This window comes from Ochotona princeps, chromosome 2 (assembly GCF_030435755.1).
Source record: "Ochotona princeps isolate mOchPri1 chromosome 2, mOchPri1.hap1, whole genome shotgun sequence".
NCBI classification, from domain to species: Eukaryota; Metazoa; Chordata; class Mammalia; order Lagomorpha; family Ochotonidae; genus Ochotona; species Ochotona princeps.
In genome coordinates, this window is record NC_080833.1 from 43688784 (window position 1) to 43714037 (window position 25254).

At 54.2% G+C, this 25254-nt stretch overlaps 1 protein-coding gene across 3 annotated transcripts in view; it reads left to right on the top strand.

Moving 5' to 3' along the window:
- Positions 1-6250: 6250 nt before the first annotated feature.
- The window catches only part of ACOT11 (acyl-CoA thioesterase 11), a 43367-nt gene continuing 24363 nt past the window's right edge, over positions 6251-25254 (top strand). Inside the window, exon 1 of one of the 3 annotated variants that reach the window (XM_004588706.4) lies at positions 6251-6294. In XM_004588706.4, coding sequence (XP_004588763.2) covers positions 6262-6294 — 33 coding nt within the window. In that variant the 5' untranslated portion in view covers positions 6251-6261. Of the gene's footprint in view, positions 6295-7051; positions 7072-13680; positions 13774-25254 lie in introns of those variants that run through there. The other 2 variants (XM_058655805.1, XM_058655798.1) reach the window with 2 other exon arrangements.

Genomic DNA, 25254 nt, shown 5'->3' on the forward strand with positions numbered 1-25254 from the left:
ACCAGACTAACTCACAGACCCAGATCTCACGCATGCCAATGGGTGCTAGACCTTACTTGGCACAGTCTGCCCCTTCTATCTCAGCCTTTGTATGTATTGGTGAATGTTGCGGTATGGCCCACCGCGATCCAATTCCTTTTTTTTTTTTTTTATTAATTACATTGTATTACATGACACAATTTCATAGGTACTGGGATTTCCCCCCCTTCACCCCAAACCCTTCCCCCATGGTGAATTCCTTCACCTTGATGCATAACCACAGCTCAGGTTCCATTGGGATTCCCTAATTACAAGCTCACACCATACAGGGTCCAGCATCCCACTGTCCAGTCAAGTTCAATGGCCTCTTAGGGAGGCCCTCTCAGGTTTGAAGGCAGAGCCAGCAGAGCGTCACCTCTATCAATTAGAAGCTCCAACATATCATCAGAACAATCCAGGTACGATGAAGCTGGTGCAGAGTCCACTGATTGACATAGTCTATCTTAGAGTTTCCCCTTGTCCAGTTTTCCGCTGCAAGCATATAGCTGAGGTGGTTGATTGATGTACTCCATCTTCCATCTTTTCTTGGTTAATGTTTTGATTCCTCCATTTTGTTCAGGGGAATCCCCAAAGAAACTTTGAGGCATTCCCAGTCCAGGCTCCTACATGTACTACTAGTAAGCACAGTGCCTGCCACAGTCCATCACTCCAATCAGCTGGTGGTTGTAACCCCTGGGTTGGATCTATTCTGAGCCCCGACCTCCATTGGAACCAATGAGTATTGCAGCTCTCCCCAGCTCTGCCCATGACACACTAGTCCCTCACCTAAACCAGTGGGAGGTGTGCTGGTTGGGTGTGCATTCCCTACTGGCACAGGCCATTTCACCTTGGCATTTTGTGTTTTGTACTGTTTTTTTTATTGCAACCAAACCTGGCCAGGCCCCCACACAGTTCCAGCGCTTGGACTTACCAGTGGATGACGTGAACTGACTCAGCCTGGTCTGCCCCAACCCGAGCCAAATGTATGCCAGTGGGTCACTTTCCAAAGCCTCTTCTGGGTTGTTTACCTCCATGCTTCCTGCGTTTATTTGTAGGGTCAGTGTCCTGTCAGAGGAACTGTTCAGATTCCTCCATCCGACCCCTTCCTGGTGTCAGGCTTCACGCATACCAGCAGGTCCTTCGGCCAGCACCGCTCTTCAACCCATTCTGGTTCCTGCTGTTGAGAGTTTCAGCCCAGCCACGGCTCGTCCATACCCACATATATCTCATATATGACTCAGTTGGGGTTGAAACCTAGCCGAGCCCGTCCCACATCTATCCTGGTCCTCCGGAGCACCAAACTGTGTTGCGGTCTGATCCGGCACGGTGCGTCAAGTCCGAATCGATATTTGTGCCAAGGGATTACAACTGTGACCCAACCAGAACTCAGCCCCCTTCCAGTTCCTGTGCCCCTTAGTGGTAAGCTCCACCCAGCCAAGGGCTCCCCCAAGCTCCCCAACCAGGCCTGTTCCCAGCCAGTGTTAAGTATGCCAGAGGTTGCTCTGGGTCAGCCCAGCACGCCCCATAGACTGTCATGCCTCCTGCATAGACTCCACCGGCCCTTCTAAACCGTCCAGTGGGGTCAGAGTTTCCAGGGGATTGGTCCACGCATACCTGACACATTCTAGCCCCGAGTATGGTTCTCGAATGCCAGTCAATGTCATAGTCCTGTCTTCCGCACATCCAATTCTTGGGTGCAGCTGCAGGTGCTGCAGCCTGGACTAGCTCAGCCTGTTCCCAACCCCAGTTCCCATGAGTGTTGGTGAGTTCCATGGTCATGCCTAGCTCAGCTCATCACTACCTCCAGCCTTTGAGCAAGCCAGCTGTTATGGCAGTCCCACAGGGGTGAACCCATAATCCCCCACAGATTCTGCTCTCAAACTCAGTTCTCTTGTGAGCTGGTTAGTGTCATGGTCCAGCTTAACATTGTCCACACTTGACCCTGACACTTACTGGCAGGTACTGTGGTCAAACCCTGCCAGACAGGGTCCGAGCTATGGCTTTTGTGTGTGTCAGTAGATGGTGGTTGATACCAACAAGTCCAGCTCAGGTCTCCCATGTGTTTGGGTATATTGGTCTGGCCCTGAGAAGTCCTCTGGGTTCCCTCGTCTAAGCCACCCAGTCTCAGCCCCCTTAGCCTGATTGGTAAAAGTCCCCCAGAAGTCACTCCTCACCTGTCACGTTCTCCCTCAGCAGTTCTCCCTCCCACACATCTCCAGACCCATTTCCTTGAGCAATCCACAGCCCCCCATACTCGTTGGTGTGCAGATATCCAAGTCTGGTCCTCTGGTGGTATGCTGTGCCAACCTGGATCCTACCTGCCTAGCCAGAGCTCACACACGCTGATGCATGGGTCCTCATACCCTGTCCACTGGCATGCTGGCATCTGCCCCCCACATATCTTTAAAAAAAAAATAGAATAGGCAACTATACTGGCTATGTTAACTATGTAGTTAACACAGAATTGACATGAACCAGGCCCAGGAGTTCCACCAGTTATTAGCTGCTTTTCTCCCAGCAGTGTAACACTTGCCTAGGTACACTGCAACCTAGGCAGTAGCCTGCAGCTGGGGCTGTACGCTCCATACTTACAGAGTCAGCAACCAAGGTGGCCTGATCTTGCAATATGGGCTCCAAGATCAGACCATATGTCTATGTGATTTTCCTTGAAGTCAGGGATGAGCTCAGCCATCTAGTTTGGGAGCTCCCTAGGAAACCTCACCTAGGAAGTCTTTAGAACTTGCCTTTGTGTGTGCCAGTTGATGCTGGGTCAGGCTTAGTCTGCACCCTGCACCAGCTGATGCATACACCAGTAGGTGCAGCTGCATGATCAGTCCCAGCCCCAGCTCAACTGCCTCATGAACCAGCAAGTGCTGCAGCCTAGCCCAAGCCAACCTACCCCCAGTCCCAGTTCTTGCCAGTGGGTGCTGTGGCCTAGCTTGGCACCTCTAGCCCTATCTCTTGTGCCCATACTCAAGTGTCTTTGCCCAACTCAGTGAGGCCCTCTGGATTCCCCCTTCTGATTCACCCTGTCTCAGCTCCCTCGATTAGCTGAAGATACAGTGGCGCAGGCAGCAGAAACTCCCAGAAATCATCCTATATATGTCAAACAAGCCCTCTGCGGCCGCTTTTCCATCCTGTCCCCAGTCCCTCACTCCTTTAGTAATACACACCCTCCCCATGCACTTGTGACAATAGTGATGGTGATTGGGTGACCCACAGTGGCATGGCAGATGTTCTGCCCCTGCCCCCTGGTCTTTAAAAAAAATAGAAAAAATCTAATAGGTAACTATGCTGGCACACTGATAGAGTTAACACAAGTGGCATGAACCAGCCTCAGAATGCCTGCTGGCTGTTGGCTGCTTTTTTCTCAGCAGTGGGACACTTGCCTGGGTACAAGGCAACATAGGCAGTTGCCTATAGGGATGGGCCACACTTTTTTTTTTAAGATTTATTTATTTTTACTGGAAAAACAGATTTACAGAGAGGAGAGACAGAGAGAAAGATCTTCCATTTGCTAGTTCTCTTCCCAAGTGGCCGCTACAGCCTGAGCTAAGTTGATCTGGAGCCAGGAGCTTCTGGCTCTCCCACATGGGTGCAGGGTCCCAAGACTTTGGGTCATCCTCTGCTGCTTTCCCAGGTCAGAGGCAGGGAGCTGGATGGGAAATGGAGCAGCTGGGACATGAACTGGTGTCCATATGGGATCCCAGCGAGTGCAAGGCCAGGATTTTAGCCACTGAGCCATCGCGCCAGGCCCTGGGGCACACACTTAATGCGTTCTTGTGGGGTGGGCTGGATGGTGCTTTGGACTGGGGGTTGGGAACAGATATTCTAGACAATGTCTCTGCGTATCACCCCTCCACCACCCTCTGTCCAACTGCGGGTCAATGGTTAGACCAACCTGGGTGTGTCTTGGCCCTTAGGGTCCTCTGGAGAGATGGAGGGCTGGGACCCACAAGTTTTCTGTGTTTTTGCTGCTTCTGTATGTGTGGTGTGACCCCTGACATCAGTTCTGAATGCCTGCCAGGCAGGTGATCTCGGAGTGCTGGTGGGATGAGCTGTCCCTGGTCTGGGTTGCTCTCTGTAACTGTCCAGGAAATCTTGTGTCGCCTGTTCTGTGGCTTTCAACATGGCGAGTGTTCCTCATTCTCCGAGGTTCCTTGAAGCCTAAACACTGTGGCCAGGCACTCCAGACTCCCCAGAACAAGTCCCTGGCTTTCCTGCAAGATGAGTGTCCTCACCTCCTTTAACTGCAGCCTGTTATGTCTCACCTGTGTAGTCTTCCAGGCAGCTCTAGTACCACTTCCTTTGGGAAGCCTTCCAGAGTGTCCCAGCCCTCAGTGCCTTCTGTTAAGTGTCGTGCAGTCTTTAAGGTGGGACTTTAGCTTCTCATTTGTAGATGCAGAATATTGACAGGTGACTGACTCACTGAGGGCAAGGCCTGAACTCACAAGGAAGGCCACTTCACTCCTTAACTTCAAAGGAGGCTGGAGAGGAGAGAATCACATGCCATGTTAGTGAGAGCATCAGGTCCTGGGGTGCAGGCTAGCTTAGCACACAGGATGCTTCAGGACACACACACGGCTCTGGCTCCTGACTCGGCCTTCCTGTGTGCAGCCTGAGAGACAGCAGGTGGTGGCTCACAGAGCTGAATTCCTGCTGCCCAGGACTCTGGCTTTAGGCTGGCCCAGTCCAGGCCATGGCAGGCTGGCAGGCATGAGGGGGGCAGTGACCCAGCCAATGGGGTCTCTTTCTCTCTTTTAAAAATAAGTAATTTCAGGCCCTGCGTGGTAGCCTGGTGGCTTAAGTCCTTGCCTTTATCCCATATGGGCACTGGTTCTTGTCCCCTGTTCCACTTCCTATCCAGCTCCCTGCTTGTGGCCTGGGAAAGCAGTCGAGGATGGCCCAAAGCCTTGGGACCCTGCACCCGTGTGGGAGACCTGGAAGAATCTCTTGGCTCTGGCTTTGGATCAGCTCAGCTCCGGCTTTTGTGGCCACTTGGGGAGTGAACCATTGGATGGAAGATCTTCCTCTCTGTCTCTCCTCCTCCTCTCTATATCTGACTTTCCAATAAAAATAAATAAATCTTAAAAAGAAAGAGTAAGTATTTTTTTAAAAACAAGGCCTTTCACGCAGGCCGTGCCCAGAGGAGATACCAGTGGAGTAAGGGTTGGAGCTCTCGAGATGATGAGGTACCAGGGAAAGGGAGGAGGCTGCTGAAGCTAGCTAATCTGTCCAGAACATTCTGTACTCGCCTGGGGCACAGCACCTTCCTTCCCTGAGGGAACCTTCCTGTGGGCATGCCTGAGGACCAGCAGGAGGCTTGGTGTGTGGAGGAGCAGGTGGTTATTATGGGATGATATCATTCCCTACCCTCCCACTTGTCTATCCCAGCTCTCTCCCTTCATGCTACAACACACATGGCTCCCTTCCCCATCACCTTCTCTTAACCACCAGCCACTTAATTATTGGCTCATCCTAAGTCTGATGTGAGTTTTGGCGAACTGGTCCCCCAGCCTCTGGCAGCAAGCAGTGAGAGGGAGAGGGACAAATCCTGGGAAGGCTACAGAAGGGCCAGGCTGAGACTCCCAGGCGCTGCTTCTGGAGGTCACACTGCCTGCATAAGAAAGTGAGGGTGTGCTCCAGCCAGCAGCTGCAGCAGCTGGGGTAGGCAGGGGGTGCTCCCCGCAGGCTGAAGGCTCCTAGCAGGTGTGCCTGGTAGCTAGCTGGCTGCAAGGTGCTGCTGCTCCCCGGCCATCGCCCTGCCGCCTCCAGCCTGACCCCTGGTGGACGGATGGAAACCGGTTGCCCATTTGCCACCGGCCGGCTGGAGCTGGGTAGCTGGAGCCACGCGTGCCAGCAGCCCCTGGGAATCATCTCAGAGCCAAGACACTCCGTGGGGACCAGTGACAGGGGCTGGAAGTGCGAGTGACCGGAATTTGACCGGGGTTGGAGTGGAATGAGTGCCCACCCAGCCAACTGGCAGGAGCCGTCTGAGCAGGGGTGTAAGCAGCAGGGGGGCAGGGGTGATAGCAGCTGGGTGGGAAGGGGGGCAGGAAGGGGGAGGCGAGAGCTTGGGGAGGAGGAGCCGAGGAGAGGCAGCGGAGCTGGCCGTGGCGGTGGCTGCATTTGGAGCCGGAGCTGGCCGGCCGTGGCTCAGGTGACCAGCGACTGTCTGGCAGAGCCGTGGCTCCTTCCTCAGCCCTACAGACGCTGCTAAAGGGAACCGGCCAGCCAGCCACGATGATCCAGAGTGTCGGCGGTCACCTGCGAAGGGTACGGAGGGTGGCTGCGCTGGCAAGGGCAGGGCACTGGTGGCTGGGGACTCAGAGGAGACTGGTGCTTCTGATTCAAATCCTGGGTTCTGCAGCTTGACTCACCCTTCCCACGGGCCATTTTTCACTTCTCCATGGAAGGAGCACTCACAGCGCCCCCCGGCCTGAGTAGTACACGCAGCAATACCCCCAGTGAAGCCCCCAGCTGGGACTGGCTGAGTGGTGTGGGATCGCCCTCCGAGAGTTGCTGACTTCTGCAGCAGTTGTGTTCCAGGGTGCTGGTGTCCCCCCACCCCCTGCCCCGGAAGTTCTGTGCAGGTTTCTGCTGGATGCTGGAGGCCCCTCCCTGGCCTTGTGGGGTTTCAAGCTCAGGGCTCTGGGGTGGATGGGAGCCGTACAGGGGGCGTGGCAGAAGCAAGTACAGGACTGCATGGGTACTGTGGGAGAGTGTTGGGCAAGATGACCTTGGCGGGAGGTCTCCCTTGGCACCTCCCAGCGGGGACTTTGGAGTTGAGATTAGGAGCTGTGGCAGCACGAGACAGCCCCAAGCACTTGCTGGCACGGGCTGGGTCCTTGGGTCTGGGAAGTGGGGGAGAGTTCAGGACAGTTGGGCAGAGGTTGCATCGGGCATGGAGTGGCTGTCCTTGTTGGGGGTGGAGGTGGAGGGGGGCAGGATGTTTTCACTCAACTCAGCATCCTCAGCCGCAGGCAGGCACTTGGGGTCCTCCATCCCCCTCCAGCTCACTCTGCACACTGGAGCAGCTCCTAAAAGGTCAAGGTGAGTATTCCTCACCTGCTGGGACCTGTAGCCTGACCTTCACATTCCTCACTTTGTCCCTGGGGGTCTTGACAACTGAGCTCCTATCTGTGTGTCCCTCTCTGTCCCTCGCCCTGACCCCTCTGCGGCACCACTGCCCGTGCTGTGCCTGCTGCCAGGCCTCCCTGTACATCTCCTAACCTCTCTCCCTCAGCAAGTTCCTCTGAGCCCTGCGAGCTCAGATGCTGCCTCCTCTTCTGGGAAGTTTTCTGTCTTTCTCTCAGTCCCAGGAGTCTCTGGGTCGGCTCTTTCTCAGGCTGGCTGGTGTGCTGGTTGCACACATCCATCTCTGCCCACAGTCCATGAGCTCCAGATGTAGCTGGCACAGAGCGACACGGCCAGAGGCCAGGGCATGCTCAGCGAATGAATGGGGCAGGGGACACTGCTCAGGAAGGTCCAGGCTGGGACTGAGCCCCTGGGACTCTTGCTTTGCAGCGCTTTTTTTGTGCCCAGTTGGATTCTTAGGTCACTGGGGGAGGGGCTGTGAGTTTATCGTCTCAGGAAGATCACAATGTGGTCACATCTTTGCAGATATGGGCTGTCTGACGGGGCTCCGCACTGTGTTAATGCGGTCAGTTCCCTGCTGTGCGGGTGGGAGGTACTGTTGTCATCTTGGATAAGGAGAGGGAAACTCCGAGAGGTTTGGCAACTGGTTCAAGATCACACTGTGGGCAAGTGGCAGGGATTGGATTTGAGCTCCACAGTTTGAGCTCTTAACCATGTGAATTTCAACCCACTTTCAACCATTGAGGCTGGGTGTCAGGTTGGAAGCTGGGTCTGTGAGGACATAATCCAGCACCCTGGCCTTGTGGGCCACCTCTGGACTATTGCCCGGTTGGCAAGAATCCTTTGAGTTCCCTGGCTTCTTTGTGAATTTCCTTAGCTCCTCTGGAATACATGAAGATTTCTGAATTCTTTCTGGTTTGGTAGCAGAGCTATTTGTTAATAAAAACTATAGATTTGTTTAATTTATCTGAAAGGCAGAAGGACAGAAGCCTCTGTTGATTTACTCTCTGATGCCTGCAAAACCCAGAGGTAAACCAGACTAAAACTAAGAGCCCAGAATCCAACCCAGCCCATGTGGCAATGAGTCAGCCACGTGTGCCATTACCATTGTATCTCAGAGTACACATTAGTAAAAAGTTAGAATTGGGGGGACGAGGCAGCTGTATTTGGAATGTGGGCATCCCCAGGGGACATCTAAACCACTGTGGTGGACCTGGCATGGTAGCCTAGTGGCTAAAGTCCTTGCCTTTCATGTGCTGGGATCCCATATAGGTGTTGGTTCATATCCTGATTACTCCACTTCCCTTCCAGCTCCCTGCTTGTGGCCTGGGAAAGCAGTAGAAGATGGCCTAAAGCCTTGGGCCCCAGCTCCTGGCTCTTGGCTTCAGATCAACTCAGCTGCAGCCATTGTGATCACTTAGGGGAATGAACCAGCAGATGGAAGATCTTTCTGTCTCTCCTTCTGTCTGTAAATCTGACTTTGCAATTAAAAAAAATCTTTAATAAACAAACAAACTGCTATGGCAAGTGCCTGCTCCCCAAAGTGCTTATTTTTTTTTTAAGATTTATTTATTTGTATTGGAAAGGCAAATCAGCTGTACGAAGAGGAGAAACAGAGAGAAGGATCCTCCATCTGCTGGTTCACTCCCCAAGTGGCTGCGATGGCCTGAACTGAGCTGACCTGAAGCCAGGAGCCAGGAGTTTCTTGTGGGTCTCCCATGTGGGTATAGTGTCCCAAGGCTTTGGGCTGTCGTCGACTGCTTTCCCAGGCTACAAGCAGGGAGCTGGATCAGAAGTAGAATAAGTGGGACTGAAACTGGAGCTGTAGCACAGGATGCTGGCATTGTAAGTAGTGGCTCCCTCCCTGAGCTTGGGTCACGCTGCCAACCCAGGGGCTGCGTATCACCACAGCAGAGTGTGTGCCCGTGCTCATGAACTCACAGATCTGCTTGCTGTTCCAGAGTCCCTGGAAGGGCCCCGCCACTTCACCTTGAACTTGAGACACTGGAGGGGCTCCCCTCACCCTCCTTCCCCAGCCTCACTGTGGGGTCTAGGCCCAAGCCTGGGGTGGTTTTGGCCATGTCAGGTGTGCTAGAATCTTCTGTTCACTGTAACTCTCATGGTGTGATCTGGGGCCAGGTGTTTTCCTCTGTGGGCTTCTATGTGTTAAGTGGCCCCCCAGCCCTCCTTGACTTTGGCAGGGGGGAGGAGGGTCTGAATGTTTGAAAAATTTGCACCTCTCCCTGAGGGTGGTCCTGACTATGAAAGGCAGAGACCCACCTCCTGCAATGACCCCACTCCCACGCACAGTTCAGGAGCTCTAGAACTATGGAATGAATGAGTGGCTGTGGGAGGTACTCCTGTACAACTTCCTGGAGGAAGAGTAAGGCTCAAACTTTTTTTTTGTTGTTTTTTAGTAAAAGGTGAAAGATTTATTTGATCTAAAGAGAAATCAGAGTATGGGGGCTCAAACTATAAAAAATGTAAAAAAACATTGTTTTATGTTTATTTGAAAGGCAGAGTTATAGAGACAGAGAGGGGTGTTCCACCTGCTGGTTCATTCTCCCATAGCTGAGCTGAGCCGAAGTCATGAGCTAGGGACCTCTTCTGGGTCTCTCATATGGGTAGAGTCCCAAGGATTTGAGCCATCCTCTGCTGTGTTCCCAAGTCATAATCAGGGAGCTGGGTGGGAAGTGGAGTAGTTTGGACATGAACCGGGGTCCCTATGGAATGCTGGCACCTTAGGTGGAGGCTTAGCGTACCATACCATGGTGCCAGTCCCAAGACTCAAACTCCTAACTTCAGTTCCCATCAGGAGTCACATGGAGACCCTAGTTTTGGCCATAGGCTATCAGCTTCAGTGCTTTGATCTGTCTGGGAACTCTTCTTCTGCTTCAAAATCCAGCTCAGCTATCACTTCCATGGGGTTCCCAACCTGGCCCGCTCCACAGTGAATGACATCTTGGGGTACTGTGCCGACTGCACCTTCTCTCTCCCTAGGTATGTACTGAGGGATGTGCCTGGACAGGTGCTAGGTGGACCTAGCATCCGCCGCCCCCACCCCCGCCCTGCCCCTCCCCCAGGTCTCATGGAGCTGCAGCAAGTGGGAGGGAGACAGCACAAAGGCAGGTGGGCATCGGTGACACCGAGAGCCGCAGCAGGTGTTGTGGATCTAGTCACGACAGGAGTAAATGCCCCGGGAGGCTAGCTACGTGTGGAGTGCACGGACTCACCCTCTGGGAAGTGTTTGGGGTTGTGATGCCCCAAGGATAGATGAATCCAAGACAGAGAGGTTTCGTAACTTGCCTTAGGTCACACAGCTAGCCAGTGGCTGTGGCCTACAGGGACCTGTGAGGGGGAGGGAGAGTCGACAGTGAGCAGACACAGGAGGCACTGGGGGAGGAGTAGGGCAGAGGAAGTATAGCGTGTTCATCTGCAGGCGCTGAGAGGATCCCAGCTGCTGAGTGAAGGCGTAAGTGTGTGAGTGAGGGACGTTGTGGCTGTGGTGGTGGTGGTGGGGCTAAGATGAGGCTGGGAGGTGCTGCAGGTGGTGTGTAGGGGGGTGACCTGGGTCTAGTGGGGGAGGCCTGGGAGGCTGGAGCACTGTGGCTTGTGTTGTCCAGGACTGGGAGCTCTGGTCTGCAGACTTAGTGTCAAGGCATGCAGTCTCTGCCTCCTTGAAACGCATCGCAGTAGCTCCTCTTCTCCCAGGGGCTAGCAGGCTAGCAGGCTAGCACTGTGGAGGTCCCCGTGGCCTGGCTTCCTGCTGGCTCCTCTTGGCTCCCTGGCGCAGGTGAGGCCCACAGGCTTGTAGAGCTGGTAAGACCTAGAACCCTGACCTGTCCTACTTCTGGCTGGGAAGGCATTGGAGCTTTGGGTACCCAGAAAGTGGCTTCACTGTCCCAGCATCCTCTGCTCACGCTGACATGTCACTGAACTGACTCCCCACCTATAGCACTACCCCTCATCGCTTGGTCTGGGCAGGAGGCCAGGTCAAGCTGTCTTTGCTGGGGGCTTTGGGGAGCTGCCTGCTGCTCTACAGGATGGTGGCAAGGACCCGGGAGCTGGTCAGAGATGCCACCTCTGGCGGCTTGAGTCCCATGGGTGGCCTGACCTGGGTCTGTGAATACCTGCACATTTTGGCAGGATTGATGGTGCTGGAGGAGGGCAGAGTTTGGCACATCACTGGCCATGGTAAAAATTGTTCCTTAAAAAAATGATTTATTTTACTTGAAAAGCAGCTTTTACAGAGAGAAAGAGAAGGAGAGACAGAAACAGAGGTGGTCCATCTGCTGGTTTTCTTTCCAGGTGGCCATAACAGCCAGAGCTGAGCCAATCTGAAGCCAGGAGCCAGGAGCTTCTTCTGAGTCTCCTATTTGCATGCAGGATACCAAGGCTTTGTGCCATCCTGTGCTCCTTTCCCAGGCCACAAGAAGGGAGCTGGATAAGGAGTAGGGTAGCTAGGCAAGCTGGCACCCATACGGTATGCCAGTGCTGCAGATGGAAGATTAGCTTGCTACTATATTGGCTCCATTTATTAATTTTTGTTTAATTTCATCTCAAAGTCAGGTTTCTTTATAAGTTACTTATTTATTTATCTTAATAAAGATTTATTTATTTTTATTGGAAAGTCAGATATACAGAGAGGAGGAGAGACAGAGAGGAAAATCTTCGGTCTGATGATTCACTCCCCAAGCGACCGCAATGGCTAGAGCTGAACTGATCCGAAGCCAGGAGCCAGGAGCTCTTCTAAGTCTCCCACATGGGTGCAGGGTCCCAAAACTTTGGGCCGTCCTCCACTGCTTTCCCAGGCCACAAGCAGAGAGCTGGATGGGAAGCAGAGCTCCTGGGATTAGAACCGGCGTCCATATGGGATTCCTGGTATGTTCAAGGTGAGGACTTTAGCTGCTAGGCCACTGCGCCGGGCCCTTTAAAGATTTATTTATTAGAAAGCAAGAGTTATATAGAGAAAGAGAGACAAAGGGAGAGATGGTTCCATCTGCTAGTTCACTCCCCAGATGGCTGCAGTGGCCAGAGCTGGGCCAGGACAAAGACAGGAACCAGGAACTTCATCTGGGTCTCCCATGGTGAAGGGACTCATGGTGGCCGAGGCCCAAACACTAGGCCATCCTGCACTGCTTTCCCAGGCCTTAAGCAGGGAGCTAGGTTAGAGGTGGAGCAGCTGGGACAGGAACTGGCACCCATATAGGATGCTGGTGTCAGAGGAGGCAGCTTTACCCACTCTGCACAGCAGCAGCCCCTGCTTGGTGGTTTAATCATGGCTTGGTGCTCAGATGAGATGGTAGGGAGCTAACTTTCTGTTGAGTAGCTGCTAAGTGTAAAACTTTCCATCAGCTCTACAGGCTACCAGCACTGCCTGCCTTTACAGATAAGAAAACCAAGGCCCTGGCCTGGACTCCCTGTGGAGCAGTCAGGGCCCTCAGAGTCAGGTCTAAGCCTGGCTCCAGCTGGCGCTGGGGCTCCACTTCCTTGTCCCAGGCTGACCTGGTAGGGCCAAGGCACTGACATCTCTGCCTCGTGCCTGCTCTGCTCTGTGGCTCCAGGGACAGATGGTGCTGCCAGCTGGTCCCCCGCCATCTCCTTTGCTGCAGGCCCACGTGTCCTGCTGTTCCCTGGAGCAGCCTCCTTGCAGGTAGAAGGCCGCGGAGGGCAGAATGGAAAAGGCTAGAATCCTGCACTTGCAGTGGCGGGCAGGGAGATAAATCTGATGATGCTTATCCTCAGGTGCTCCATCTGGATGGAAGGCAGAGGTGCAAGATGACCGGCAGCAGCACAGTGTGGCCAGGCTGTGCCAGAGGGAAGCCTTGAGGTGTCCTCTACCCAGCGGTGGGGTCATGGCAGGCTCCCTGGAGGAGGTGACAGTCTTAAAAAACTTTGCGGGATATGGATGCAAGGGCCAGGCTGGGAAAGAGTTTGTTTATAGGGAAACAATGGGTGCGGGACTTTGGCAATGACACCGGGGAGACAGCCCCTGTCTGCGTAATGCGTATCTCTGGCTGGGTTTCTTTGGTAGCTGGGATTTACCTCCAGCAGACAGGAGTTGTTAAGAGAAGCCCTCGGAGAGGCAGCCTGCTAGAAGTAGCTTTGGGAGCTAGGTGCAAAGGCCCAGTTGGCACGCCTTGCCTTGCAGTCCCAGCTCCTTTGTTCTCACAGGGTCTCAGGGATGGCTACAGAATGTTCTGGATGTAGAACCATGGTCTTGTGTCTGTGAGGGCCTGGCACATAGTAGGTACTCAAACAGTTACAGAGTGCCGGCTTCGGCCCTGCCAGTGTCCTCACAGGGTCTACCCTGGCCATCCAGAAGTACCTGAGCTGAGCTGAGGCCCAGAGACCCAGGGAAATGCAGTCTGTGGCCTGGGGTGCTGGGTCTCCCAGCTTCCTGGCCAAGACCATGTCTCCTTTGCAGCCTCTGGAACAGGTTGTGACCTGCCCCCAGGGCGTGGACCAGTCCAGGTGTGGCCCTGGGCCCAGGATCTCTGGTGAGAGGTCAGGAAGGGGCGTGGCTCCCAGGCCTCCTTTGGGGTGCTGCTCAGAGTCCTGCAAGAAGCCGGTGGATTTGTTTGGCGCTCTGGCACCTGAGGGAGGGCGCAAAGCAACCCTACTCCTCCCTCCTCAGTTCCTCCTCCGTGAGCAGGGGTAGGTGTGGGGTGTGGGACAGATGAGAGTCTGATTCCAGCCTCAATTTCCCCACCATTGAGGGTATGTGTATCGGCAGTGGGGTGAGGTGTAATGGTCCCTAACACTTGAGCCTGCTCAGTGATGGGCAGGTTAACATCACGCTGGCATCTCTGTAGAAGAGATGAGTATTAAGGGGTCAAGGGGCTCCCCTGAAGGCTTTGAGAGCAGATGGGGACATGGGAAAGAGACCTGAGAGAGAGAGAGAGAGAAGGATTAAGTGAGCTTGGGGCCAGGCAAGCATAGTTTTGTTTCTCGCCTCCCACCTGGGCCGCACCCTCCCAGGGCTTTGGAAGGTGAAGGTACAACTTCAGCTTGGGAAGGCCAAGAAGGCATGGCCACGCAGGCTATGGGAGGTCAGGCCAGCCCTCCTTAAGAGGTGTGGCGGTGGTGGCAGTGTTGGCGCTGGTAGAAGGGTCATTACCTTGGACAGCAGAATTGGAGGCAGCGAGTCCATGCTGGGCCATCTGCTCTTGCTCCAGCCAGTGTCCCTCTTGCAGCACGCCTGGGGTACTTGGAGTCAGAGTGAAGTGCAAGCTCTTGACTCTGTAGGAAGCCTGTGGGCGGCTCTTCCCTTGTCTGCTGAGTTTCTTTTCCCTTCCCTGTAAAAGGAGGATTCTTGTTTCATATGGAATTGATCACCTGCACTTAGGAGGCGCATGAGGAAGGGCACCTGTCACCCTGGGAAGGGACCCTTGAGTGCCTGTGAAGGCAGTGTTTGGGCACCTCGGGTCTTGCAGGCACCAATTCAGGGCACCCCCTTGGACTGGCAGGGCCCTGTGAGCAGGTCTCTTGTTCTGCTCCCTCCCAGACTCTAGGCAAATGAAGCCTCTTCCCATCCCCATGTCCCATTCCCCCGCTGCTTGTCCCCTTCCACCTGTTGCTTATAAAAATCTCTGAGCAACTTTTCACTCTGTGACCTCTTAGCCTTTCCTTAATCTGCTCCAGCTGGACTCCTCTTCTCCCTCCTCCCCGCTTTCAGTGGTCCAATCACACAAGAACATCCCTCCCACCTACCCAGACCTCCTGGGGCAGGCTGGCTCCTTTCGGGAGAACTGCTCCCTGCTCCACTGTCTCTGCAGGCTCCTCCTGGACCTCTCAGCATCACAGGGGCATGCACACCTCTTGTCTGCCAGCATTCCTTGTACCATGCTCACTCTAGCCAACAGGGCTACAGAACATAGTGGTTCACAACAACCAGCCTTTCAGTGTATCTGGTGATTCTGTGGGTCTTGGGTTTGGGCAGGGCTTGACTGGATGGCTCTTCTGCTCTACATGGCATAGATGGAGGTTACTGGCACATAAGTACAACTGGGGAGGCGAGGGTGCTGGGATGGCTGCACTGGGCCATGGGCTGCTGCCCAGGGCACCCCCCTGTACAGCCGTCTGCAGTCTGAAGGTCTCAGGGGAGTCAGATTTCCCAGCTGGCAGCTGACTGCCCCAGAGTCAATGTTCCTGGAGGCCTGGGCAGGAGCTACAGGAGTCAGTGCTGGCTGGCTGATATGTCCCTAAAGGGGTCTTGGACTCAAGGGCTGGGCGGGGGGGGGGTTAGACTCTGCCTCTCATTGTGAGGAATACCCAAACTGGCAGCCAGACCACAGCATCCCCGAATCTTAAGTATGCTTATCTGCTGCTGGTGTCTCTGGGTGGGAGGGGTGGGCTCCTTGACCTTTCGCGCTAAATAATTCACAGGATCTTGCGACTCCTCGATGTCATTCCTGGTTTAGTTCTCCAAAGGGGTTCCACAACTCCGGAACCACAGGAGTTACCCATTTGGTCCCTCGTCTTTCCCTTGCACCCTAGCACCCCCAGCACCTCACACAGTTGTGCCTCCTTCTCATTCAATGAGATCATAGCTAGGCAGCTCCTTGGCTACCCAGCCTCACCAGCCCCATCCCCTTCCACCACTTTCTCTCTGTCATAACCCCTGGGTTTGCTTTCTTCTTGGCACTCTGAAAACATGTTCTTGTTGCTTCTGCCCAGGAGACACGAGCCTGTGTCTTCAGTACTGTGGACCCAGCACCTAAATGGATTGAGTGAGAGTTTTCAAAAAGGTCCATGTTGGTCCCTGCCTGGCCAGAACTGGCCTCCTTCTAGCTGGATTCATCCCCGTGTGGTCTTGGTTTTAATACTTTGCTGGGACTCCTGCTGCCCACCCCCTGCCCCAGCCTGTTTGCAGCCAGGCTCCTGTAGCCTGTTGTCTGCTTGTCCATCCTGGTCCTGGCCACTCCTGTTCCCTCTGATTCGTTCCCAGGCCTGGGCCTCACACCACTTGCCAAACCCCTGTGAGTCATTCCTTCCCTCCCTCCCACTGCTCACCGCAGCGTGAGGCCTCCAGCAGCCACAAGGCCCTCTTTGGTTGCAGCAGGGCTTGTCGCTGTGGACTTTGTGGATAGATGAAACTGTGAGGTTGTGTTTGCATCAACAATTACTCAGCTAGTGCCACCCCAGCATGCAATCAACTTAAACAAATGACATAGCAGCAGGAAAGCGAAACATGGGTAACAGGCCCAGTCTTGTGTTCATCTATTTGGTTCTGGAATTCCATGGGACACACTTTTAGGGCATCATGGGCAAGCCTGAGTATGACTGGAATGGAGCAGGTAAGTGTGGTGTTCCACTGCAGACACTTCCCAGGTTCAATTTCAGTTTTTACAGTGTCTCTTCCTGGGGCCTGGCAGAGGCTGGGAGTGTGAACTTCTGGGTGTGGATGGCTGTGGGTGGCCTCGGGAGCCCACAGCAGAATGCTGGAGTTCTAGTCTGTGCTCCAGCGTCTTGCCAGTGCAGCTCCTGGCAAGTAGCAGTGATGGCTCAAGTCATGGGGTTCCTGTCACCCTCACTGGAAACCTGGACTGGGTTCCCAGCTCCTGGCCTTGAGCAGGCCTGCATGGGGCCACTGGACAGCGAACCATGGTGGAAGCCCAGCACTTTGGTTCTTGGCTGAAATGAAGCTCTGGTGGTAGATGGATGGATGGTGTGCCCAGGTGGCCACGCTGGGTAGGAGGCAGAAGGTGAATGTCATTGTCACCTGATCCCTGCTACCTTGCAGGGGGTTCCTTCCTCACTCAGATGATTGCCTTTGTCCTTTGATAATACCTTGGCTTAAAAATTTTATTTGAGAGGCAGAGAGTGAGGGAGGAGAAAATGTTAGCTCCTACCTACTGTCTGGTTCATTCCCTAGTAACCCTGTCCAGGCTGGGTCAAGGCCGGAAGCTGGGAACTCAATCCAGATTTCCCATGGTAATTCAATGCCCTGAGCCATCATTGTTGCCCCCAGGATCTGCGTGAGCAGGAAGCTGGAGCAGGGACTGGAACTCCGGTACTGTTGTGTTAAGTCAGCATCTTAAATGACAGGTGAAATACCTGTCCCTGCCTCCATTGATTATGATTGGTTATTGTTATTCTTTTGAAGATTTGCCTTTTTAATTTGAAACAGAGAGAGTGAGAGAGATCTTTGATCTGGTTCACTCCCCAAATGACCGCAAAGGCCAGGGTTGGGCCAGACAGCAGGTGGGAACCTTAGGGGCTTCATCTGGGTCTTCTTTGGGGTGGCAGGGGCCTGACAGCAGAGTACCACAGTTGGCAAGCGCTTGTTTTATGTCAGATCCTATTGCAAACCCTTGTATGCACCATCATAGCCTTACTAGGATGTTCTTATTCCCATTTCATGTATGTGGATGGAAAGGTTCAAGGCTAGGGAGGAAGCAGGGCCCAGACCCAGCTCCAGCTGAGCCCCCTTCCTGCCTGCGCCTGGGCCTTCCTCTCTTTTTCTTTCTTCTCTCTCCACCTTTCCCCTATTTCTGTCTTGTAGACTCAGATTTCTCTGAGACGGTGTGGACATGCAGAGTTAAGGTGGGACTGGGGCAGGTATGATGAGGCACCTGTGTAGCCGAAGGGCATGGGGCCAGGCAGGCGCCTAGGACGCAGCTAGGTGCTGTGAAGTTGTTGGTGCACCTGCTTAGGATCCTGGCCTCTGGCCAACTCTGCAGATGTGGCACCCTGGGGCCTGCAAAGCAGCCTTACAGGATGGGACCTGTTCCCAAACCTGCTGCACCCCTTGGGTGGCGTCACGGAGTGCCTTGGGTGCAGGAGATTTCCATGCCTGCACCTGCCAGCCACTCCACCCTGTTTAGAAACAGCTTTTTGAGCATGTTGGGGAAAAAGAAAAGTCGTTGTGTGTGCAAGGGTAATTGGATGGCGTGGGAGGTAGGAGAGCTCTGGCCCTGGTGTGGAGGGTGGGGAGGTGGCAGAAGGTGATGCCTGAGGTACCCCTTGTTCTGGGGAGGGCGAGGACACCATCCCTCCATGGGAGGGGCCTGTGGGGACCTGGAGGAGCAACTGGGGGTCGTTTCTTTGAAGGGCCTATAGGGCTGCTAGGTTCCTGGTGCAGGAAGTCCCAGCTGTGACCAAGCTCCTGCGGTAGGAATGTATGTGGGAGGAGGGGGAGGCAGTGGGGTGAGGGGGAGGGGAAGGGGAGAATTGGAAGGGGGCCCCTTTCCTGCTTCTCTGTGTGTTTATTCGTTCTTTTTGCTTGGTTCCCTACCAACCTCTATTTTTTCCCTCTGACCTCATCCTCCTTGCTCGCCCTTCTCTCCTCTCCCTGACTCTGCCCCTTCCACTTCCATAACTGCTCTCACTGCACCTCCTTTCCTCTTGTCTCTCTCCCCTTGGCCTCCTGGGGGGATTGGGGTGCCTGGAGCTGCTGCGCCCAGTTCTAGGGTAAATGAGGTTGCCGGCAGGATGGAGGGCCCGTCTGGCCCACTGCCTGGCCACCGTTGCCATGGTGACCCAGCCACATGGCAGGCAGTGGCCTTGGCTGCCTGGCAGGGCAGACCGAAGGCCTCTGGGAAGACAGAGGCTGGGTCTGCCCTTGCATGGCCTCCAACCAGCCTGATTCACTGGCTGGGGCTCCTGTGTGCAACCAGCTTCCTTTGAACACGATTTTCATGCTGGCTTGGCCGCTATCAGAGCTGGCTCAGCCAGCTCGTTCTAACACCATTGGGCCCCTTTCTGGGGAGTGCTGCGTGTAAGGGTTGGTGGGCAGCTACAGGGAGCAGTTGCGTGGGTTGCGGGATGGAAGGGCAGGGTCGGGCAGCCTTGCTTCTCGGTGGAGATATTTCCATTGGGATTCAGGGTGGGGACAAGGGTGGGGCAAACAAGCCACTGAAGTGGGGGGATGGCAGCTGGCAGTTTTCAGGTGACTGAGAGCTTGCCCCATCCTCCCTGACAGTGGCCTAGTGTAACAGTGTTCTGGAAGGCTGGGTGAAGGGCTGCTACCCTCTCTGCCCCCTTCAGAGGTGAGGGTGGACAAGCAGGGACACTGTTCAGGAGGTATGGAGCTGGCCCTGCCAGCCTGGGTCAGGAAGGGCAGTGTCCCAGATGCCTGGGCTACAGCAGGGCCCCACCAGGAGAAGCAATTAGAGTCTCAGCCTTGGAGTTCTGTGGAGCTGGGTTCAAATCCAACTCTGCCGTTTGCAGGCTGTGTGTCTGTGCGACTTACCCTTTCCCGGCCTCCGCTTCCCCCATCTGTGAAATGGGAATAGGTGATAGGGCCGTGTGATGATGAAGAGAGATTGCTTATGGAATGCTTAGCACACGTGGAAGGTGATTGTTCCCCATCTCTCCTGTACCCCCACCTCTCTTGATGTTGTGGATTGAGGAAGTTGAGCTAAACACTTGCTATGTCCTGTGGGTGGCTGGTCTGGCCACACTGCCATGACAGCATCCAAACGACCCAGAGGAAGGGGAGTAAGAGTATTGGCTGATGTGAACCCCAAGTTTATCTGGCCCCAAACATTCTTCCCCTGTCCCGCAGGCTTTGGCTTTTAGTCACAGCCCCTGTGGCAGTACCTCCTGGCTAAGCCCTGGTCCCCCACATGGGTTTTCCTCTAGCCCTTGGTTGGCCCATGGGGCTGGTCAGCTCTGCTTTTCAATGAGGGTTCGCAAAGCCCTTCACTGTGTTCCTGCCTTTGCACCCTGGGGTGCCCTTGAAAGGTTTGCCCATGGTTTGGTGGGTGAGGGAGCTAGTCCCTAGAGAGTCCCAAGTCATTGACACCTCCCTCTCCACCATTGCCTCCCTTCTTAGCAATTCTGTTTCCCACCATGGGAAGCAAGAGATGCTGAGCATGCATTCAAGATCTCAGCAGGCCCCACTGCTGCATCCTCCCTGGCCTCTGTGGACCTAGCCCTTTGCTATTGGCCAATCTCCCTCCCACATGGAAGTGGGTGGTCAGGGTATGGGGCAGGGGGACTTGTTCTTCTCTAGGATGAAACTGCTTTCTAATCACTTAAAACCCTGGATAGAGAGACTTTTGTGCCTCAGTTTCTCCTGCATATAAGTATGTAGGTATGACCCAGAAATGGCTGCAGGGTCGGTAGAGGAGGGAGCTCTGTGCTCCTTCAGGAATGGGGACTGCTGGGGACTCCAGTACAGCACCTCTGAAAGCTGTGCACTTGGTAGGAATAGCTGCGTGGTCAGGAACTGCCCTCTCCACTTGTTTGGGCCCCTGGGGCTCCTCAAAGTGACCCAGCAGGAGAAGGTGTCAGGTTTCAGAGGAGATTATTTTTACCACTGGGGGTGGAGGGAGGCAGGTGATGTCTGGCTGGGTGAGAGACTGGGCTGGCAATGGGCCCCATGGCACTTGTTCTCCCTGCCTGTATGGGGTGACACTAGTGGATGTTGAGGACACACTGAGCAGATCATGTCTTTGGTCCCAGCAAGCTGGCCTCTTTTCTCCCTGGCCTTGGGTGTAGCAGGCATGAGGAGAGAGAAAGAGAGAGGCTCTTGCTTTGTGGTCTTCTGATTTGATGTCACCCAAATAGGGCCATCACTCAGCGGACCACACTGCAGAGGTGAGGAGCAGGCTGGCAGGAGCGGAGGGTTGACTGGAGAGTGTGGTGGAGCAGGACACATGTTCTAGGCAGAGGGAGTGGCACAGGCCAAGGCCCTGGGGCAGCGGTGCAGGGATGAGGCATGTGAGGAACTGAGAGAAGGCTAGCATGACTGGGGGCGAGGGGAGGGTGTTGGCTACCTCCTGGGGGCTTCTTGGTGTGAGCTCGACAGCTATTAAGTTAAGTGTCCATTTGACAGATGAGGACGTGAAGGCCCAGGGAGCTTGTGCTACCCTTCCCCCCTCCCCCCTGCTGGCTCCTCAACAGCACATGCACTGGACTCTGTTTTTACTCTTTGCTTAAAATATAATTGCCCTTTAAATTAAATTTAAATTAGTATGTTGACCTGATATTTGTCTAAGGTATTTTCACTCAAGAATTAAAATTTTAAGATGAAATCCCTATAACAGCAAAATAACCACTTTGTTTTTTAAAAAATTTTTCCAGGCCCAGCACCGTGGCCTAGCCTCTAAAGTCCTCACCTTGAATGCGCCGGGATCCCATATAGGTGCCGGTTCTAATCCCGGCAGCCCCACTTCCCATCCAGCTCCCTGCTTGTGGCCTGGGAAAGCAGTTGAGGACGGCCCAATACTTTGGGACCCTGCACCTGCATGGGAGACCTGGGGAAGTTCCTCGCTCCTGGCTTCAGATCGGCACAGCACCGGCCGTTGTGGTCACTTGGGGAGTGAATCATCGGATGGAAGATCTTCCTCTCTGTTTCTCCTCTTCTCTGTATATCTGACTTTGTAATAAAAAATAAATAAATCTTAAAAATAAGGAAAAATTTTTCCTTATTTTTAAGAGATTCATTTTTGTTTATTCAAAAGATGAAGTTACAGATGGAGAGACAGAGAGGTCTTCTATCTGTTGATTCATTCCCCAAATGGCTGCAATGGCCAAAGCTGGGGTAGGCCAAAGCTGAGAGTCCAGAGCTTCTGTGGGTTTCCCAGGTGGGTGCAGGGGCCCCAAAGCCTTGGGCCATCCTCCACTGATTTTCCATGTCATTGGCAGGAAGCTGAATTGGAAGTGAACCAGTTGAGACTCTAACTGGCAGCCATATGGGATGCTAGTATTGCAGTCAGAGGCTTAGATCGCTGTACAATGCTGGCCCCACCGTCCTCTCTCTATACTTCTCTCTTTCTTCCTGTCTTTTACTATTTTCCACAATACATTTTTTTATAGATATAGGGATTCATCCCTTCCCTCCCTCCCTCCCTCCTCCACTTTGCTTTTTGAAAAAGATCTATTTATTTATTTGAAAGCCAGAATTAAAGAGGAGGGTCAGAGATCTTCCATTTGTTGGTTCAGCCTCCAAATGGTCACGTTGGCTCTGGCCGATCCAGGTTGAAGACAGTAATTAGAAGTCCACTGAGATTGCCCACATTAGTGCAGGGGCTTGAGCACTGGAGTCATTTCCACTGCCTTCCGCGGCACGTTAGCAGGGAGCTGGATCAGTAGCAGAGCAGCTGGAATTTGATCCAGCACTCATACGGCATGCTTGCACTGCCAGCTGTGCCACAGATGGACACCTTTTATGTTGAGCTTCTTGAAGAACTTCCCCTCCAGTTCCCAGTGGCCCGAATGCTTTATACCTCTGCCAGCAAGGCATGGGGATTCTGTTTGCTCCACATCTTCAGTGACACTTGGTGTTTTCCATGATTTTGACGATGGCCATGCTAGTGGGCTCACTGTTGTTTGTCATCCTCGCTCAACTTCCCCATGGTCTCATGTGGCTGATGAGCTAACAGAGTTCCTTTTATATCTAGCTTTGCTGAGAACAGGTAGCTGACTTGGAGAGGCCCCTGAGGTTCTGCTTACAGAACAGACTGGGCTGGACCGCATAGGGTGGCTCTTAAGCTCTGAGTTTGCTTCCCTGTTCCCCTTCCTCTCCAGACATGGGTCTAGGCAGGACCAGGGATGGGAGGCCAGCATCCTGCTCTGGCCATTGTTGGGGGGCTCTAGGCTGGGCTGTCGGAGGGAGGGGAAGGGCCATCCTCCAGCAGCCTGTGATCAGCCCACCCCAGGTGTGGCCATGGACTAGACTGCAGGGCCCTGCTGTCATGACTGTGTGATTTGGGGTGGTTTGTTTCTCTGTATTCCTCTGAGCCCTGGTTGGAAGACTCTGTCTTTCAGGGCCACAGAATGGGAACCTGGGTGGCGGGTGGCAGGTGTGGGCTTGGCCCTAGCTCTGCCACATTTCCCTGTCACTCAGAAGTGATCCACCCTCTCTTAGCCTTGATTTGTTCATCAGTACAAGGGGTAGAATGATAAAACAACCCAGGGGAGACCCAAGAGTGGCTGAGATGATACATCTGGGAGCTTCCAGCATAGGAGCTGGTACCCAATAGGTAGGTGCTCACTAAATGTTCACTAAATGAATAGCCACCTGAGGGGTGCTTACTAAGAAATATTGGTCCAATTTTGTGTCCTTTTAACTCCCACATTTTAAAAGGAATTAAGAGCCAACACATTCTGCATCTAGAGGTAAGCTCATATTCACAAGGCACTAGGAAACATGGCTGAGCTTCTGGAGTGAATATGTGATCTAATGTCACAGCACAGCCTGGCTCAGGGATAGCTGCTCCCTCTTGAACCCACTGCTACCCCTTTTTGCCTCGTCTACTGGGAACCTCAAGGCTCATGCTGTTCTCTATAGTACAGCTGGATTCCTACCCTGAGGCTGTCCTCCCTTATTTGGTTCCTAGCTCGGTGTTTTTGTATTTCAGCTCCCAGCTCCCAGTGTGTGTGTATGTGTATGTGTGAGTGTGTGTGCCTGTCCCGTGTGTGCGCAGGCTGTCTCCGAGCCTTTTTTGGGAAGAAGGCAGGGAGCAGGCTTGGCAATGTTGACAGGTGCTCCTGTCCTGCAGGGTGGCTGTGGGCTCTGAGTGGCTGGGCACTTCACAGGGCCTTCACAGCGCTCAGACAATGAGGCCTTTCATAGGTCCTGGCCAGTGGCTCTGAAAGTTGGGCCAAAGGCTCCCCACTCCCTCTGCTCAGGGCCTGCCTTCCTGTCCCCACACGCTTTGCAAAGATGCAGCAGTGAGAAGCAGGGGAGGGCAGTTTCACGGAGTTGAAGCCCTGCCCTCTCATGGCTAGCTTTTGAATTTTCAGGAACGTTTCCCATGGGTGAGCAAGTGATATGGCCTGGGAGCAGGCCCTGTGGGATCAAGTCCCGGCCCAGCATCCTGCGTGGACTGTGGCTGGGGCTGCCCGGTGTGTAGGAGCCCAAGCTTCGTTCTGTGCAGCTAACATGCTCCTGGGAAATCTTCAATGCTTCCAGGAGCTCTGGGTGCTTCACCCCTGTCACTGTCACTGCTGCGCTGACCCTGGCAGGCAGATACTATGTAGATGAGGAAACTGAGTGGCTGCCTGTGGTCCCTTGAGTTAATGACAGAGCTGGGTTCCACCCCAAAATCTGCGGCAGCTCCTGTGGAGGTGAGAGTCTCCTCTGCATGCGGCCTGCTGGCCCAGGCAGGGCCTGCAGTGACTGGGGTCCCTCAGCTAGGTATTCATGGCGGGACCTGTTCTGTCCAGAGGTCTCCTCCTTGGTCCAGCCTCCATGCTCTGGAGAGAATCCCTCTTCCTCTGCCTGCATCTATGTACTGCCACATGCACCTGCTCCCCTTCACCACAGCATTCACATCACCTAAGCCCCCGTTGCTTCTCCATTCTGCTCGTCCTTGAGGCCTCTCTGCAACTCCTGCTTCTCCAGGGCTTGGCTCTGGGGTTCGTTCTCCTGCCCGTATCCTGCACCTGCTGTGTGCTAGGCTTGGGTCCCTGTCCTGCAGGAGCCTCTGTCTCATGGTGGAGAAAACTGTGAGAGCAAGGGTGTCCCAGTGGGGTCAGTGCTCAGAGAGGGGACCCTCCCTAGGGAAGAAGTGGGGAAGGAATGGAGAGAAGGAGGAATGGCCAGTGCAGAAGACAGGGCAGATAACAGGGTCTGGCAGGGCAATATCTGTGTCCAGGAAGAATAGCAGCAGTGGGTGTGGTGCTCTGAGGGGCTGCATGTGGTCTGGAGCTAGGGGGTCTGTGGAGACTGGCAGGGGATACTGAGAGCAGTTTGGAACCCTAGAGGAGTCTTGAGTAGGAGAGGTACCTAGTGAGGCTGTGTGAGTCCTGTAGGGGAGGAGCCATGAGGAGAACACACCCAGGTCTGCCTGTGGGCCTGGTTGCAAGGGGTGTGGCTGATGCTGCGGTGGCACCTTGCTCTCTGGGAAGGTCCCGTTGATGCTGGAGACACTGAAGTAAGTGACCAGAGGCCTGTGACAGCTATGGGAATAGGGCAGGGGTCGGGTGTTCGAACCAAGTGTACAGGGATCTGGGTCACTGGGACATGGGTCCTCACAGGGTGGACAGGCAGACAGCCTGCTGTTACACAGCCTGGCGGGACTCTGGCCTGGGGAGATCTGTCCTTGGATGCCCCCAGCTGAGTCCTGCTGGATGGGCCTGGGCACGGTGGCCTCTGATCCTGCCTGAGCCAGTGGGTCTGCACCCTGCTCTAACTAGGAGGAAGGATGCAGCACAGGGCCCAGGTCCAGATGACAAAGCCTG